This window comes from Schistocerca nitens, chromosome 4 (assembly GCF_023898315.1).
Source record: "Schistocerca nitens isolate TAMUIC-IGC-003100 chromosome 4, iqSchNite1.1, whole genome shotgun sequence".
NCBI lineage: Eukaryota > Metazoa > Arthropoda > Insecta > Orthoptera > Acrididae > Schistocerca > Schistocerca nitens.
The window spans coordinates 578368342-578382578 of NC_064617.1; the positions used below are offsets into that span (position 1 = coordinate 578368342).

General features: G+C 41.6%; 1 protein-coding gene across 1 annotated transcript in view; it reads left to right on the top strand.

Annotated features, from left to right (window-relative positions):
- The window catches only part of LOC126252449 (solute carrier family 22 member 7-like), a 156932-nt gene that overhangs the window by 84290 nt on the left and 58405 nt on the right, over nucleotides 1–14237 (top strand). The window contains exon 6 of the mRNA XM_049953343.1: nucleotides 2984–3205. Within this exon, the coding sequence (XP_049809300.1) occupies nucleotides 2984–3205 (222 nt within the window). The remainder of the gene's footprint in view (nucleotides 1–2983; nucleotides 3206–14237) is intronic.

Here is a 14237-nt window from a genome sequence, read left to right on the forward strand (position 1 = left end):
ATCTCCATTTTAAGGTCACCCCGTTTTTTGTCTATTGCCTTCCATGATGTTCCCCCTTTTTTATATCTGTGTTCACCATATTCTCTCCTTTGTTCTTTTTAAATGTCTTCTATTGTTTGTTCTATGTCTTTCGGCTGAAGAGCAGCGCATATGCTGCTGCCAGCCCGCCCTGATGGGGAATTGAAATACAATAAAGAAAAAAAAACAGCCAGCCTGTGGATCGTTTTTTAAGGCGGTTTTCCATCTACCTCGGCTAATGTGGGTTGGTTCCCCTTATTCCGCCTCAGTTACACTATGTAGGCAATTGCTGTGCAAACACTGTCTCCACCATATACATGTACACCATAATTACTCTACCACGTATACATTTGGTATTACACACGTGTGGTATGACACGTTCTGGAGGGGGGGGGGGGGAGGGAATGTGCAGTCCATTGGAGGTCGACAGCACAATAGCCCTGGGTTCGGTGTGGGGCAGTGGACTGCTGTGGCCCATTGTGGGATTGTGAACCACTGAGGGTTACGGTGGGAAGAAGCCTCTCCATCGTTTCCAGGTCCCCGATTTAACACACAATACACACAATTATGCCTCTCCATCTATATAAGTTCTGTTTCCTTTCTTCTTCCACAATCGCCAATGTTCTGTGACGTTGCTTATGTTTTATCTACAACTAGCCCGACTGCAGGTAGAGTTCTAATTAAGGTAGTTCTTATTAGTATTCACTGCGTTATGCTTACAAGCAAATGTAAAGAAAAAATTCCTTGCTTGTTTTCAGTAACGTTACACCTGATGATGGGCATCTGTTAGTCGGAAACTGGTCGCGATATTCGCGAAATCAGACTATTAAAAACAAAGTAGGTAGCCTCCATATTTGATACGATATTCAGTTGCGGATGTTTATTCAATAGGATTTCTTGCAGAATTAAGTGAGACGATTAGGAATGGAGACACAAAGAGAAGTAAATGAAGTTCGCTAGTTGGGCAGCAAAATAACTGACGGTGGCTGGAGTAGAGAGGATACAAAATGCAAATTAACAGTAGTTTTTTCTGAAGGAACTGGTCTGGAGTATGCTGAAGTGTAACATGGATGATACACAGTTCTCACAACATGAGAATAAAGTTTTCTGAAATGTGTCCCTACAGGAAAATGCTAAAAATTAAATGAGTAGGTCGAATAATTAATGAGGAGGTACCAAACCGCACTGGGGAAATAGAAATTAAGGGCACAACTTCATTAAGGACAGGGTTTGATTGATAAACATATATTAGGCATCAAGAATTCGGCATTTCGGTAATGACGGGGAAATGTGCAGGGTAAAAAAAATGTGGAACGAGACCAAAGATTGAATACAGTAATCAGTTTCAAATGAATGTGGGTTGCAGTACTTATGTATAAGTGAAGAGGCTTGCAAATGGCAGACTGTTTGTAAAAAAAAGCCTGGCTAAGTATTTATTGGAATTTTCTATTAACCCATCTCCTCTTTTTCCTCCCCTGGCCTCCAAACTGCTGATTGTCTCCTGTCAGTCTCCTCCTCTCCCCACTCCATCTGCCCATCCCCTCCTTCCACTCCCTCTATCCATCCCATCCTTCCTTTTCTCTCTCTCCATCTCCTCCTTCCTCACATTCTCTGTCGATCTCCTCCTCCTCGCTCTTTGTCGATATCCTACTCCACCTTTTCTCCTCTCCCTCTCGCTTTTCATCTCCTCCTCTCTCTCCTGTCTCTAACTCCTCCTCTCTTTCTCTGTCTGTCTCATCCTCTTCCTGTCCATTTCTTCCTCCTCTGTTTGTCCATTTTCTCCTTCCCCTCCGTTTTCCTGCCTATTTCCTCCTCCTCCCCCTGTCTCTCTGCTCATCTCCACAGTCTGTGTCCTTATCCCCCTCTGTGTCTGTCCATCTCATCCTCCACCTTCTCTCCCCACGTTATCTTCCCCATAGCAATAGGATGCTGAGAGTTCTTTGTCTGAAATTGTACCAGGAGCTTAGCATGTAGTCTTTACCCATGATTTTGCCCACGTACACACCTGTCAAATGTATTTGACATGTATTCAAAGTATTTCTCGTGTATTTGTATACATACTTCACCTGTATCTCTAGCGAATTATGTCCTGGAGTTTTATTTTAATATTTATGACATCAATATCTCATGAGATATTTATCCTACAATGATATTATGTTGCCGGTACAAAAAATTCAAATGGTTCTGAGTGTTGCAGGTACCTCCAGTGTATATGTGGCTACTGTCTGCAGTATGTGTTGTGAATAGAGTTAGTAGTAAAGAAATTAAAACACAATGCATGATGAGGCCGTTTTTCACACATATCAGTATTTGTCATAATTTCTTCTGAACTGTGGTACATGCAAATACCGTCTGAAAAATGTGTCAGGAATACAGTTAGTAGTAAAGAAATAATAAAACGTCATGTTTCATGCGTGGTTAATGCATGTACAGCGAAAATGGAGTAAGCAGTAAACTTTTTATTAATAGTGAGGTTGTAAGCGAGCAAAATTTTTGTAAAGGTTTAATATAATTTGTAAAGTTTGTTGCAAGTCACTAAGTGTTATCATCAAATACTGCATGAATAAAGTATGGGTATTTGCGCATGATGGGTTACAGTTGTCTTTCATCTCTACCCTTTTGATATGTAGGAATATGTAAGGTAGCCTATATATTAATTCAGGGTATAAGCTAGCTCTGTTCCAAATTTCATCCAAATCAATCTAGCCGTTTTAGCATTAAGGAGTAAACACACACACACACACACACACACACACACACACACAAGCAAATTTTACCTTTATAGTACAGTATATAAGATTTTATGAATATTTACTCTTGTCGTAATTTTGATTTGCCAGCCCAAACATTTTTGACAACTACATGTTTTCCTCAACTACCGGAATGCCAGTCTGTTAAGTCTCACAGATTTGTGTACTACCCCTGCCTAAGTGGTGCGACGCACGGCCTCTGTTGCTGCCTGCAGGTGGTTCCCCGAGTCGCCTCGCTGGTTGGCCTGCAGGGGCCGCGAGCAGGAGGCGCTGACCGTGCTGCGGCGCATCGCCGCCACCAACGGCTCTGCGGTCGCCCCGTTCACCTCACGGGTGCTCCACGCCGTGGCGAAGAGCAAACGGGACCGGAAGGGCTTCCTCAGCATCTTCTCCAGCTGGAACCTTCTCCGAAACACAGTGATGCTCATTGTTGCTAGGTGCAGAAGAGGTGACCTCGTGCATGTTGTGTCTTCACTAGTACTCAGAGAGATCGTTAGGACAAACCTGTCTTTTCCATCTTTACGTAACGTAGTATTATACACTGACGGTTAGTATGAAATCTTACACCATGAAGCACCATATACACTATCTGATCAAAAATATCCCTATGGAATGCGTAAATGACCATCAGATGTCACGATGGGATGACACGCCGGCATAAAAGAAGGTGAGCAGTATTTTGCTGTCAGTAGAGAATCAGTAATAGCAGAATGAGTCCACCAGGAGATAGCGGTGACCTCAAACGCGGACTAGTCATTCGATGTCGCCTGAGTAACAAATCCATAAGGGAAATTTCAGCCCTTATACTGTTGGTGATGTGACTGTCGAGCAGAAACGCTAAGGAAAAAGCACACCTAAACCTAAGACAAGGCACACTTCATGTACTGTCGGAGAGGGAGGGTCAAAATTTGCAAAGAGTGATTGTAAAAGTTAGTATTAGATGAAAGGAAGGAATCACTTGTGACTTCCAGAATGCTATCTGCAGTACAGCAAGGACAGTGACAGGGAGTTAAAAGAATGGGGTATAAATGTCGAGGAGCTCCTCATTGCCCGCACATCTCTATACTCAATACTAAGCAAATCTTGAGGAGATGAAAAGGATGACGTCTTAGACAGAGGGGCCTACAAATAAGCGATTTGTTGTGTTGAACCACTCTGTACTGTGTCGCAACCCGACGCCCTTGAGTTTGGCGAATGGCTGGAGAACGTTAGCTGTCATCATGTGTACTGCCAACAGAGAGCTTAGGACATGGTGTTACAGGAAGAGGTCTTTTTCGTGGTTAGAGTGTGATCGCCCATGTCGGCCTAAGAAAACGCTTATTGCGAAATGTTATAAACACATTTTACAGCATTGTATAATGCGTACACTAGAACAGCAGTTTTCTAAGACAATGATTAATTGAGTCAGCATGACAATTGAACCTCTCATAAAGTAGCATTTTTGAGGCAATGGTCAATAACATTCGTGAAACTGACTGGGATGCCCGTAGTCCCGACCTGAACAAAGTGGAACACTGATTTGATGAGTTAGAACGTCGACTTCAATCCAGACACATCGTTCAACATCACTAACTTCTCTGTTTCGGCTCTTGAGGAAGAATGGACTACCAGTCAGGCACTTCAGTGTAAGTGTCTTCAGCTGCGTTCAAACTGTCATAAAGGCGAAAGGTGGACGCACCTCTTATTAATGTCCCCGATATGGGTTCGGATACTTTTGATCGGATAGTGTGTATTTATAAAACTTTGAGAATTGTTCATCACGTAAGCTTTATTAAAATACACCCCTGGTAATTGAAATAAGAACACCGTGAATTCATTGTCCCAGGAAGGGGAAACTTTATTGACACATTCCTGGGGTCAGATACATCACATGATCACACTGACAGAACCACAGGCACATAGACACAGGCAACAGAGCATGCACAATGTCGGCACTAGTACCGTGTATATCCACCTTTCGCAGCAATGCAGGCTGCTATTCTCCCATGGAGACGATCGTAGAGATGCTGGATGTAGTCCTGTGGAACGGCTTGCCATGCCATTTCCACCTGGCGCCTCAGTTGGACCAGCGTTCGTGCTGGACGTGCAGACCGCGTGAGACGACGCTTCATCCAGTCCCAAACATGCTCAATGGGGGACAGATCCGGAGATCTTGCTGGCCAGGGTAGTTGACTTACACCTTCTAGAGCACGTTGGGTGGCACAGGATACATGCGGACGTGCATTGTCCTGTTGGAACAGCAAGTTCCCTTGCCGGTCTAGGAATGGTAGAACGATGGGTTCGATGACGGTTTGCATGTACCATGGACTATTCAGTGTCCCCTCGACGATCACCAGTGGTGTACGGCCAGTGTAGGAGATCGCTCCCCACACCATGATGCCGGGTGTTGGCCCTGTGTGCCTCGGTCGTATGCAGTCCTGATTGTGGCGCTCACCTGCACGGCGCCAAACACGCATACGACCATCATTGGCACCAAGGCAGAAGCGACTCTCATCGCTGAAGACGACACGTCTCCATTCGTCCCTCCATTCACGCCTGTCGCGACACCACTGGAGGCGGGCTGCACGATGTTGGGGCGTGAGCGGAAGACGGCCTAACGGTGTGCGGGACCGTAGCCCAGCTTCATGGAGACGGTTGCGAATGGTCCTCGCCGATACCCCAGGAGCAACAGTGTCCCTAATTTGCTGGGAAGTGGCGGTGCGGTCCCCTACGGCACTGCGTAGGTTCCTACGGTCTTGGCGTGCATCCGTGCGTCGCTGCGGTCCGGTCCCAGGTCGACGGGCACGTGCACCTTCCGCCGACCACTGGCGACAACATCGATGTACTGTGGAGACCTCACGCCCCACGTGTTGAGCAATTCGGCGGTACGTCCACCCGGCCTCCCGCATGCTCACTATACGCCCTCGCTCAAAGTCCGTCAACTGCACATACGGTTCACGTCCACGCTGTCGCGGCATGCTACCAGTGTTAAAGACTGCGATGGAGCTCCGTATGCCACGGCAAACTGGCTGACACTGACGGCGGCGGTGCACAAATGCTGCGCAGCTAGCGCCATTCGACGGCCAGCACCGCGGTTCCTGGTGTGTCCGCTGTGCCGTGCGTGTGATCATTGCTTGTACAGCCCTCTCGCAGTGTCCGGAGCAAGTATGGTGGGTCTGACACACCGGTGTCAATGTGTTCTTTTTCCCATTTCCAGGAGTGTAGTAAACTTTCGTTAATGTCAGAATTACATTCTTATATGCACTGAGGTAAGGAAGCTAACGGCTTCTGAATGACACCTTGAGAAAATTTATTGCTGTGCCTGAAACACATGCTATGTCAGTTCTTAAAGACCGCTGCTAGGATGCTGGTAAAGAGGTATATCCCTCCCACACCCCTTGGCATCCCTGAAGTGTTCTATGATTGACAAATCAGTTGACTGGGTGGGACAGGTGAAGGACTTACAAGACTTTGGTGGTGTGAACTACAGTGTAAGATTTGTGTTATCCTGATTGGATTTATCATACGCTGCCATTGCCATGACAGGTATGACAACCAAGTTCACCATTATAACAACATACTCGCAAGTATTCAACATCCGTTTGACAGTTCGCAAATAGTATTTGTTCATTTTCACTAGACCCTTCACCCCTCACAGCTCCAGAGTTACAGATCTCGAGAATAGTTAATTCTTGTGACTTCCTGCCACATCGCCTAACGACACAGTGGCGTCGATCTGACGACCACAAATAGAAGTGAGACTCTGTGGCCACCGTGCCCCCCCAGGATTCTTCCATCAGACTTCGTTTGGCGTGACTGCACACCTGCCTGACAGATTGCCCTCCACGACCCACTTTAGGGCGCCTGTCGTTCACAATCCTCACAGTCTATTTATATTATACAAGAATTTTATAATGGGCAATAATCAGCAACACTTCAAGCAGTAACTCTTGGGTTGATTCCCTTTGAGATATTCTATTTTATTTAATCTTCACTTACCCAGACACACATATCCTTCAGTAAGGACCCTCGCTTTTTCTATTCCGCCCACACCTTTCCCCAACACAATACAAAGATTATTACTAGAATATTACATCTACTAATCTACTAATATCTTTACAATAACTACTGATAAGGCTACTAAGCTGTGGTGATGTTTCTGGATTTAATCACGACGATTACCCTCAATACTTCAATTTGGATCACTTGAAACTTTCACGCAGTTACTCTGCACACTAATTTTCACCCACAGCTTAACATCCGGAACTTGCAAGTACAGTTCCTTGTAGTGTCTTCTGACCCCTCCAGCTCGTTGACATCCACAGTTGTCAATTCTCAGTAACTATCACCAGCGAAATTCGCTGCCTCAATGCGACTGCCAATGCTCCCGTTGACCTCTTGTGTACCCCATGACTTGTACCCAAGCCATGTACCAGGTGGTGAAGGATTCAGGTTAACTCCCAAATAATATTCACTGGGACCACTATCTGGAGTAAACACTGATAAAATACTCTTTGACTCGTATATATACACATACTTCTTTTACACTGGAAAAACAAATACTTATTATTGTTTGTTTTTGGTCTTAATTCTACAGCGCCGCTTCACACTTGCAATCACTCACGGTGCTGGGAGAGTCTTATATTCACGAGCTTGGACCAACACAGTGCACTTAACAATTTCTTCTTTACCGTTGCCTCTGTATATCCCATAGTGGAGTCCAAAGCCATGGGTATACCTGGTTGCCATTGTCATTGCCGTATTGCACAATAACGCTCTTTTCAGTGAAACATACTTCTCCTCGTTCTGCAACCCTTTTAACATGTATATGCCACTGCTCCCCTCTACACAACGTCATTTCGGCACTGTCTTTTATAATAATTAAGTTAGTGCACTGCATACTTATGCCTCGCCAGCTCACGTGCAAAACGTCCACTGCCGTGAGCCACCTCAACTTGACTCTGATCATTGTTCTTTTTCTTGCCTCCCGGCTACGCTGTTCTATCCGCGTTATCTGGGGAGGGGGGGGAGGGGGGAGGTGAGAAACTCCCCTTGTTATTCTTGTAAAATTACTGGTTCATTTACTTGTAGTCTATTTTATTTTATTTATTCTTCTTCCATCAGTACAGCGTAATTATTATTTTTACTCATTTACTTATTATCTATTTTCCATACACACTATTTACAGTTTCAAAGGGGCAGTACTGACCCCAGGTAAGGCTAGCAGTACTGTTACTCTTTTAAGGCGCTAGATGCCTCTCGCTGGCTGTCTCCATTCCCTGCTGCCCTCTCTTGACGTTATTTTATATTAATACTACCGCTTTTAGTATCTCTTTTACCTTAATCTCTTTTTCTATACAGTTTCAGCTCAAATACATTTCAGAGCGCCATATTTCTATTCCGACTTTGGGAAGATTAAGTAAAATACATTGGTACACAGAATGTCAGCTACCTCAAATGAACCTTTATATATATACAAGAATTTTGAAATTTCCGAATTTCTTTTGATTTAACATGGGTTTTCACCAATACTAAATCCCCTATTTCAATTTTTGTAAATTTCCCTCTTTTTTAAAGTTGTTTTCTCTGTGTGTTACTTTTCTTTTCTAACTGTTCTTTCACTAAGCATTTCTTTTCCATCATTTCTACTTCTTTTCTAGGCAGATAGTCCATACACTCCTCAACCAAGTTCTTTTCCCTAATTCCCTTTAAAATTTCATTATGTGTAAAACCTGTACTCTCATGTCCCACATTGTTCATAACATTTTCTATGTCCTGCACATACTTTCCCCAATTACTATGTTTATCATAGGCATATGTATGACATAGTATCCCTATTTCACACATACTTCATTCCACTGGATTACCTGCAGCATGGTATGCTGTTATACACTTAACTTTGACTCGTAACTCCACACTATTTTTCCACTTTTTTGATATAAATTAGGGCCCATTGTCTGTTAATATACTTTTAGGTTTCCCAACTTTCAAAAAAGTAGTCTTTGATCTTTTGTCACACACCAATTTTGCCGTTGCCTTTCTCATTGTGTATAATTTTATAAATTTGGAGAAAATATCTAAGGCGACTAATATATAATAAAAAACCCCTGTGGTTCTGAGTAACGCATCATAAAAATCTAAAGCCACTATTTATAATACATCGTTAGGCAAAATTGACTGCATAGAGCCTCTATTCTTCTCACTTTACACTTTAGCTTTTTCGCACAGATCACATATCTTTATCCTATCTTGAATTTGTCTTATCATATTATTAAAATACATAGATTCATTCAATCTCTCTAAACACTTCTTTGGTCCACAATGTCCGTAACTTAAATGTACGTAGTCAATTAGAGTTATCATGTACTTCTCTGGCCAACACACTCTCCGTAAATCAGAAGTTTCTTCCCTACTCCCATATAATACTCCTTTATATATAAAATAATAGTCTGTCAATTTTGTGTTATTCTTCTGCCTAAATTCGTGCTTTCCCATTGCCCAAAACTGATTATTATTCTGTTCTCTTCTCATGTTTTTATATATATTCTTAACTTCCTTTTGATAACTTACCCCTTTAATATGGTAGATTCTTTTACAACCCTCTACTTCTATATCGTTATCTGTGGCTGTCATACCAATGGGCAATCTTGAAAATGCATCTGTCACTATGTTCCGTTCTCCTTTTACGTACTTAATTTCAAAGTCAAATAGTTGTAAATACAGCATCCACCTAGTCAATCGACTATGTAACAATTTGCATTTCGTCAAAAATGTCAACGCCTGATGATCACAGTAAATTAGCACCTTATGTCCCCATAGAAAATTAAAACTTCTTACGAGCCCATGTTATAGCCAATGCTTCCTTCTCTGCTATTGAATAATTCTTTTCACTTGTGTTTAAAATTCTACTAGCAAATGCAATGGATTTCCTTTGTTCCTTTCCAATACTATTTTCTACTTGAAACAAATGGGTGCCTAACCCATATGCACTGCTATCTGTCTCTGAACAAAACGGCAATTTCAAATCTGGGTGACCCAATACATTATCTTCACTCAATTTAGCATTCAAAACTTCAAACGCCTATTGACACTCTTTCGTCCAAATAAATGTCTTATCCATTTTCAACGACTCATTTAGTGCTGGATTATTAAAAGCCTGATCTGGTACAAATTTTCTATAACAGGGGTTCCCAACAAAATTTTCTCAAGGTCCCTCTCATCGAGAATGATTGGTACCTTGTCATATAACAGTATCAAGTACCTAAAAAGCCCAATTAACAGTCTTCTTATACATTTTCTATTTTTGGTTTGGCTCTAGAAGGACACTCGATGCAGAAGTTAGTGTTCGCTAAATCTATACTCACGCAAGAAGCGGCCAAAAGAAAAAATCTGTTATCATACGAAATATATTTAATATATTTTTTATTCTAATAGCATATATGTTTAGACCAAATGGTACCACACAATATTGATAACATTTACCTGCAAATAAAAGCGCTGTATATTTTCTATGTTCAGCAGCTTATGACACCTGTGAATACCTGGCTATTAAATCGAGACTACTCAAATACTGTATCCTGTTAATAGTTTGTATTATCTCATCTAAACAATCTGGCTTATTGCATTCTCTTTCAATTATAGTATTCAATTTTCGCGCATTGTGTGCTACTCAAATACCTCCATCTTTTTTCTCCACACACATAATTGGGCTATTATAGTTACTATCACTTCTTTCAATGACTCCTAACTTCTCCATTCTCTCTAGTTCCTCAGTGACTGCTGTTCTCTTTGCTAGGGGTATCATGAATGGTTTCTTATAAAATGGTTCATGTGTTTTCACATGCAGCCTACATTCAATATTTACTATTCTTCCTGGTTCTTCTGAAAGAGTTCTCTCATTATTGACTAATATCTGGTATAATTCTTCTTTCTGTCCTTCATTAATAGTCTCAATACTTTCTACTTTCTCCCTCATCTGTTCTCGCTTACTTATTACCTTTCGATCGTCCTCTAACCACAAGTTCTCTGCATTTACTTCATCATAATAGTTTCCATATGGTAAATCTACTATTGGTAGACAGCCTAACTGGTCACTTTCACTTATCACTTGTCCTACAAATTTAATTCTTTTCTCTTCATTTGCATTTTAACTATCATCTGCCCTTGATCTCAATCTATAATTATATGGTTGTCGTTCACCCAATCAGCTCCCAAAATTGCACTGACACTTAAGTTTGGTATCACCAGAAATACAGTTTCAAAATTCACATTGCCAATTTTAAAACACAAAAACACCTGTCTTTGAATAGGTTTACTTAATTTACCTGTTTCACTGATAATTTTCAGTCCTGATACTGACATATCGGCTATCTCATTCCTCTCCTTCAAATGTTTCCAGAGTACTTCTGATATCCTGTTACTTCACTTCCCATATCCAACAATGCAATTTCCTGAACCCCATATAACTCTACATTTATTAACGGTAGCCTTTTATTTTCAATTGTTTCTATGTAAGTTTCGTTAAGTAAGTCCTGTTCTATGGCTTCATGAGTCCAGTCCGCTATCATTCCTCTTGTCCGGAGATTTTTCCTATCCTTTCTGTACTGTATTTGCAGTATTCTTTTATTCCTATCTGTTTTAATTCACCTGACTCGAATTTTATTCTCTTATCTGGAGGTTCCTTCCTCCTACCTTCATCGAATTCCTTTGCTGTTCTTTTTTCCTGCTTGTCACTTAAAAATACTACTCCTACACCTTTCTCCTCCTCTACTTTTTCATTTGTTTCGTCCTCACTATTTTCTACACTCTTTGTGTTTTTCTTTATTAAAAATGTATGTATTTCATCTAGGGTATCTTCTATTAACTCTTCTTCCTTATGAGTTTCTAAGTTAACTTCAACCCTTTTGGTTTCCTGATTTATTATTAGGGATCTTTCACTATTCCTAAAGTTTGAGTTGGCCTATGTAAAACTGTCCTTTACTTCTTCTACCTCTTTTCTTTAATATTTCATGGAATTGTTCTTTCAAATCTAACTTTTCGTTAAGTTCCTATCCTTTATCAGCTTCTATTATTTCTTCTTCATCACTCACAATACTGCTTTCACTGCTACTATAATCACTGTCACTAGTTATTTCGTCGTCTTCTTTTGCTACTTAATTCATTATTAGTTTCAAAATTTTCTTCAATAACTTCAATGTCTACCTGACATCTATCTCTCATTTTCTGCTGTCTATTCCTAATATCCTCATCTTTTTCTACTACATATTCTATGACTTCCACTCCTAACCTACCTAACTCCCTTGATCAGTGATAATAATTTTCATTTTCGTCAGCATTGCTCGTTCTTTATCTTATTATACTACCTACCTCTCCATTCACTTTACCACCCTTTTTACTGGAACTAACTACTTCCTCTTTCAGTACACTTGACTCAACAATCCCATTAATATTTTCTTCCTGGCATTGTTCCTTTGGCACAACAACATCTACATCAACCTGATACCTAATTCTCCACTTCTTGTATCAGTTCAACTCTTTTTCCATGACATTTATTGGTAATATTTGTATCCATTTTAACTTAGAATCCCATTCCTTTTTACCCCAATGCTTGATGTCTTTTTCACACTATACATAATACACACTATCTCTATCCTTTATGCCTTCTTTGATTTTTGTTCTTGCTTGTTTACTTTGTATCTCGTAAATCGGGGTCTCTCCCTATCACCCACTTCAGCTTGGGCCTTCACTGTTGTAGCCCTTCGTTTTCCGATTAACTATTTTGGTAACGGGGTCTGGCATGATTACTACCTCTATTGCCTTGACCTCTTCCCCCTCTTCCTCTCATAACTCTAACATTATAATTCCCTTCATTATTATTATTGTTATAATTCTGGTTGTAGTTAATTCTGTTATTATTTCTGTTTTGGTTTCAGAAGCGGCTTTCATTCACCCTGTTCCAAACATCCACTTCTCCTACTCGTCTCAAGAATGTAGTGTGGTTGCAATCGCCTAAGCTTACATATCCTTGAACACTCCATGGTAGCTTATAGTGCAACATCTACATCCATACTCTGCAAGCCACCTGACGGTGTGTGGCGGAGGGTACCTTGAGTACCTCTATCAGTCGTCCCTTCTATTCCAGTCTCATATTGTTCGTGGAAAGAAGGATTGTCTGTATACCTCTGTGTGGCCTCTAATCTCTCTGATTTTATCCTCATGGTCTCTTCGTGAGATATACGTAGGAGTGAGCAATATACTGCTTGACTCCTTGGTGAAGGTATGTTCTCGAAACTTCAACAAAAGCCCGTACCGAGCTACTGAGCATCTCTCCTGCAGAGTCTTCCACTGTAGTTTATCTATCATCTCCGTAATGTTTTCGAAATTACTAAATGATCCTGTAACAAAGCGCGCTGCTCTCCGTTGGATCTTCTCTATCTGGTACAGATTCCACACTGCTGAGCAGTACTCAAGCAGTGAGCGAACAAGCGTACTGTAACCTACTTCTTTGTTTTCGGATTGCATTTCCTTAGGATTCTTCCAATGAATCTCAGTCTGGCATCTGCTTTACCGACGATCAACTTTATATGATCATTCCATTTTAAATCACCCCTAATGCCTACTCCCAGATAATTTATGGAATTAACTGCTTCCAGTTGCTGACCTGCTATATTGTAGCTAAATGATGAGGGATCTTTCTTTCTATGTATTCGCAGCACATTACACTTGTCTACATTGAGATTCAATTGCCATTCCCTGCACCATGCGTCAATTCGCTGCAGATCCTCCTGCATTTCAGTACAATTTTCCATTTTTACAACCTCTCGATATACCACAGCATCATCCGCAAAAAGCCTCAGTGAACTTCCAATGTCATCCACAAGGTCATTTATGTATATTGTGGATAGCAACGATTCCTATGACACTCCCTTGCGGCACACCTGAAATCACTCTTACTTCGGAAGACTGGGTTTCACACGATCGTCTTTTTCGAAACCCATGCTGATTCCTACAGCGTAGATTTCTAGTCTCCAGAAAAGTCATTATACTCAAACATAATACGTGTTCCAAAATTCTACAAGTGATACGCGTTAGAGATATAGGTCTATAGTTCTGCACATCTGTTCGACGTCCCTTCTTGAAAACGGGGATGACTTGTGCCCTTTTCCAATCCTTTGGAACGCTATGCTCTTCTAGAGACCTATGGTACACCGCTGCAAGAAGGGGGGCAAGTTCCTTCGCGTACTCTGTGTAAAACCGAACCGGTATCCCATCAGGTCCAGCGGCCATTCCTCTTTTGTGCGATTTTAATTGTTTCTCTATCCCTCTGTCGACTATTTCCAACAGATGTTGTTCTGTCACTAAACCTTTAACGCCGGCCGCGGTGGTCTAGTGGTTCTAGGCGCTCAGTCAGGAACCGCGCGACCGCTACGGTCGCAGGTTCGAATCCTGCCTCGGGCATGGATGTGTGTGATGTCCTTAGGTTGGTTAGGT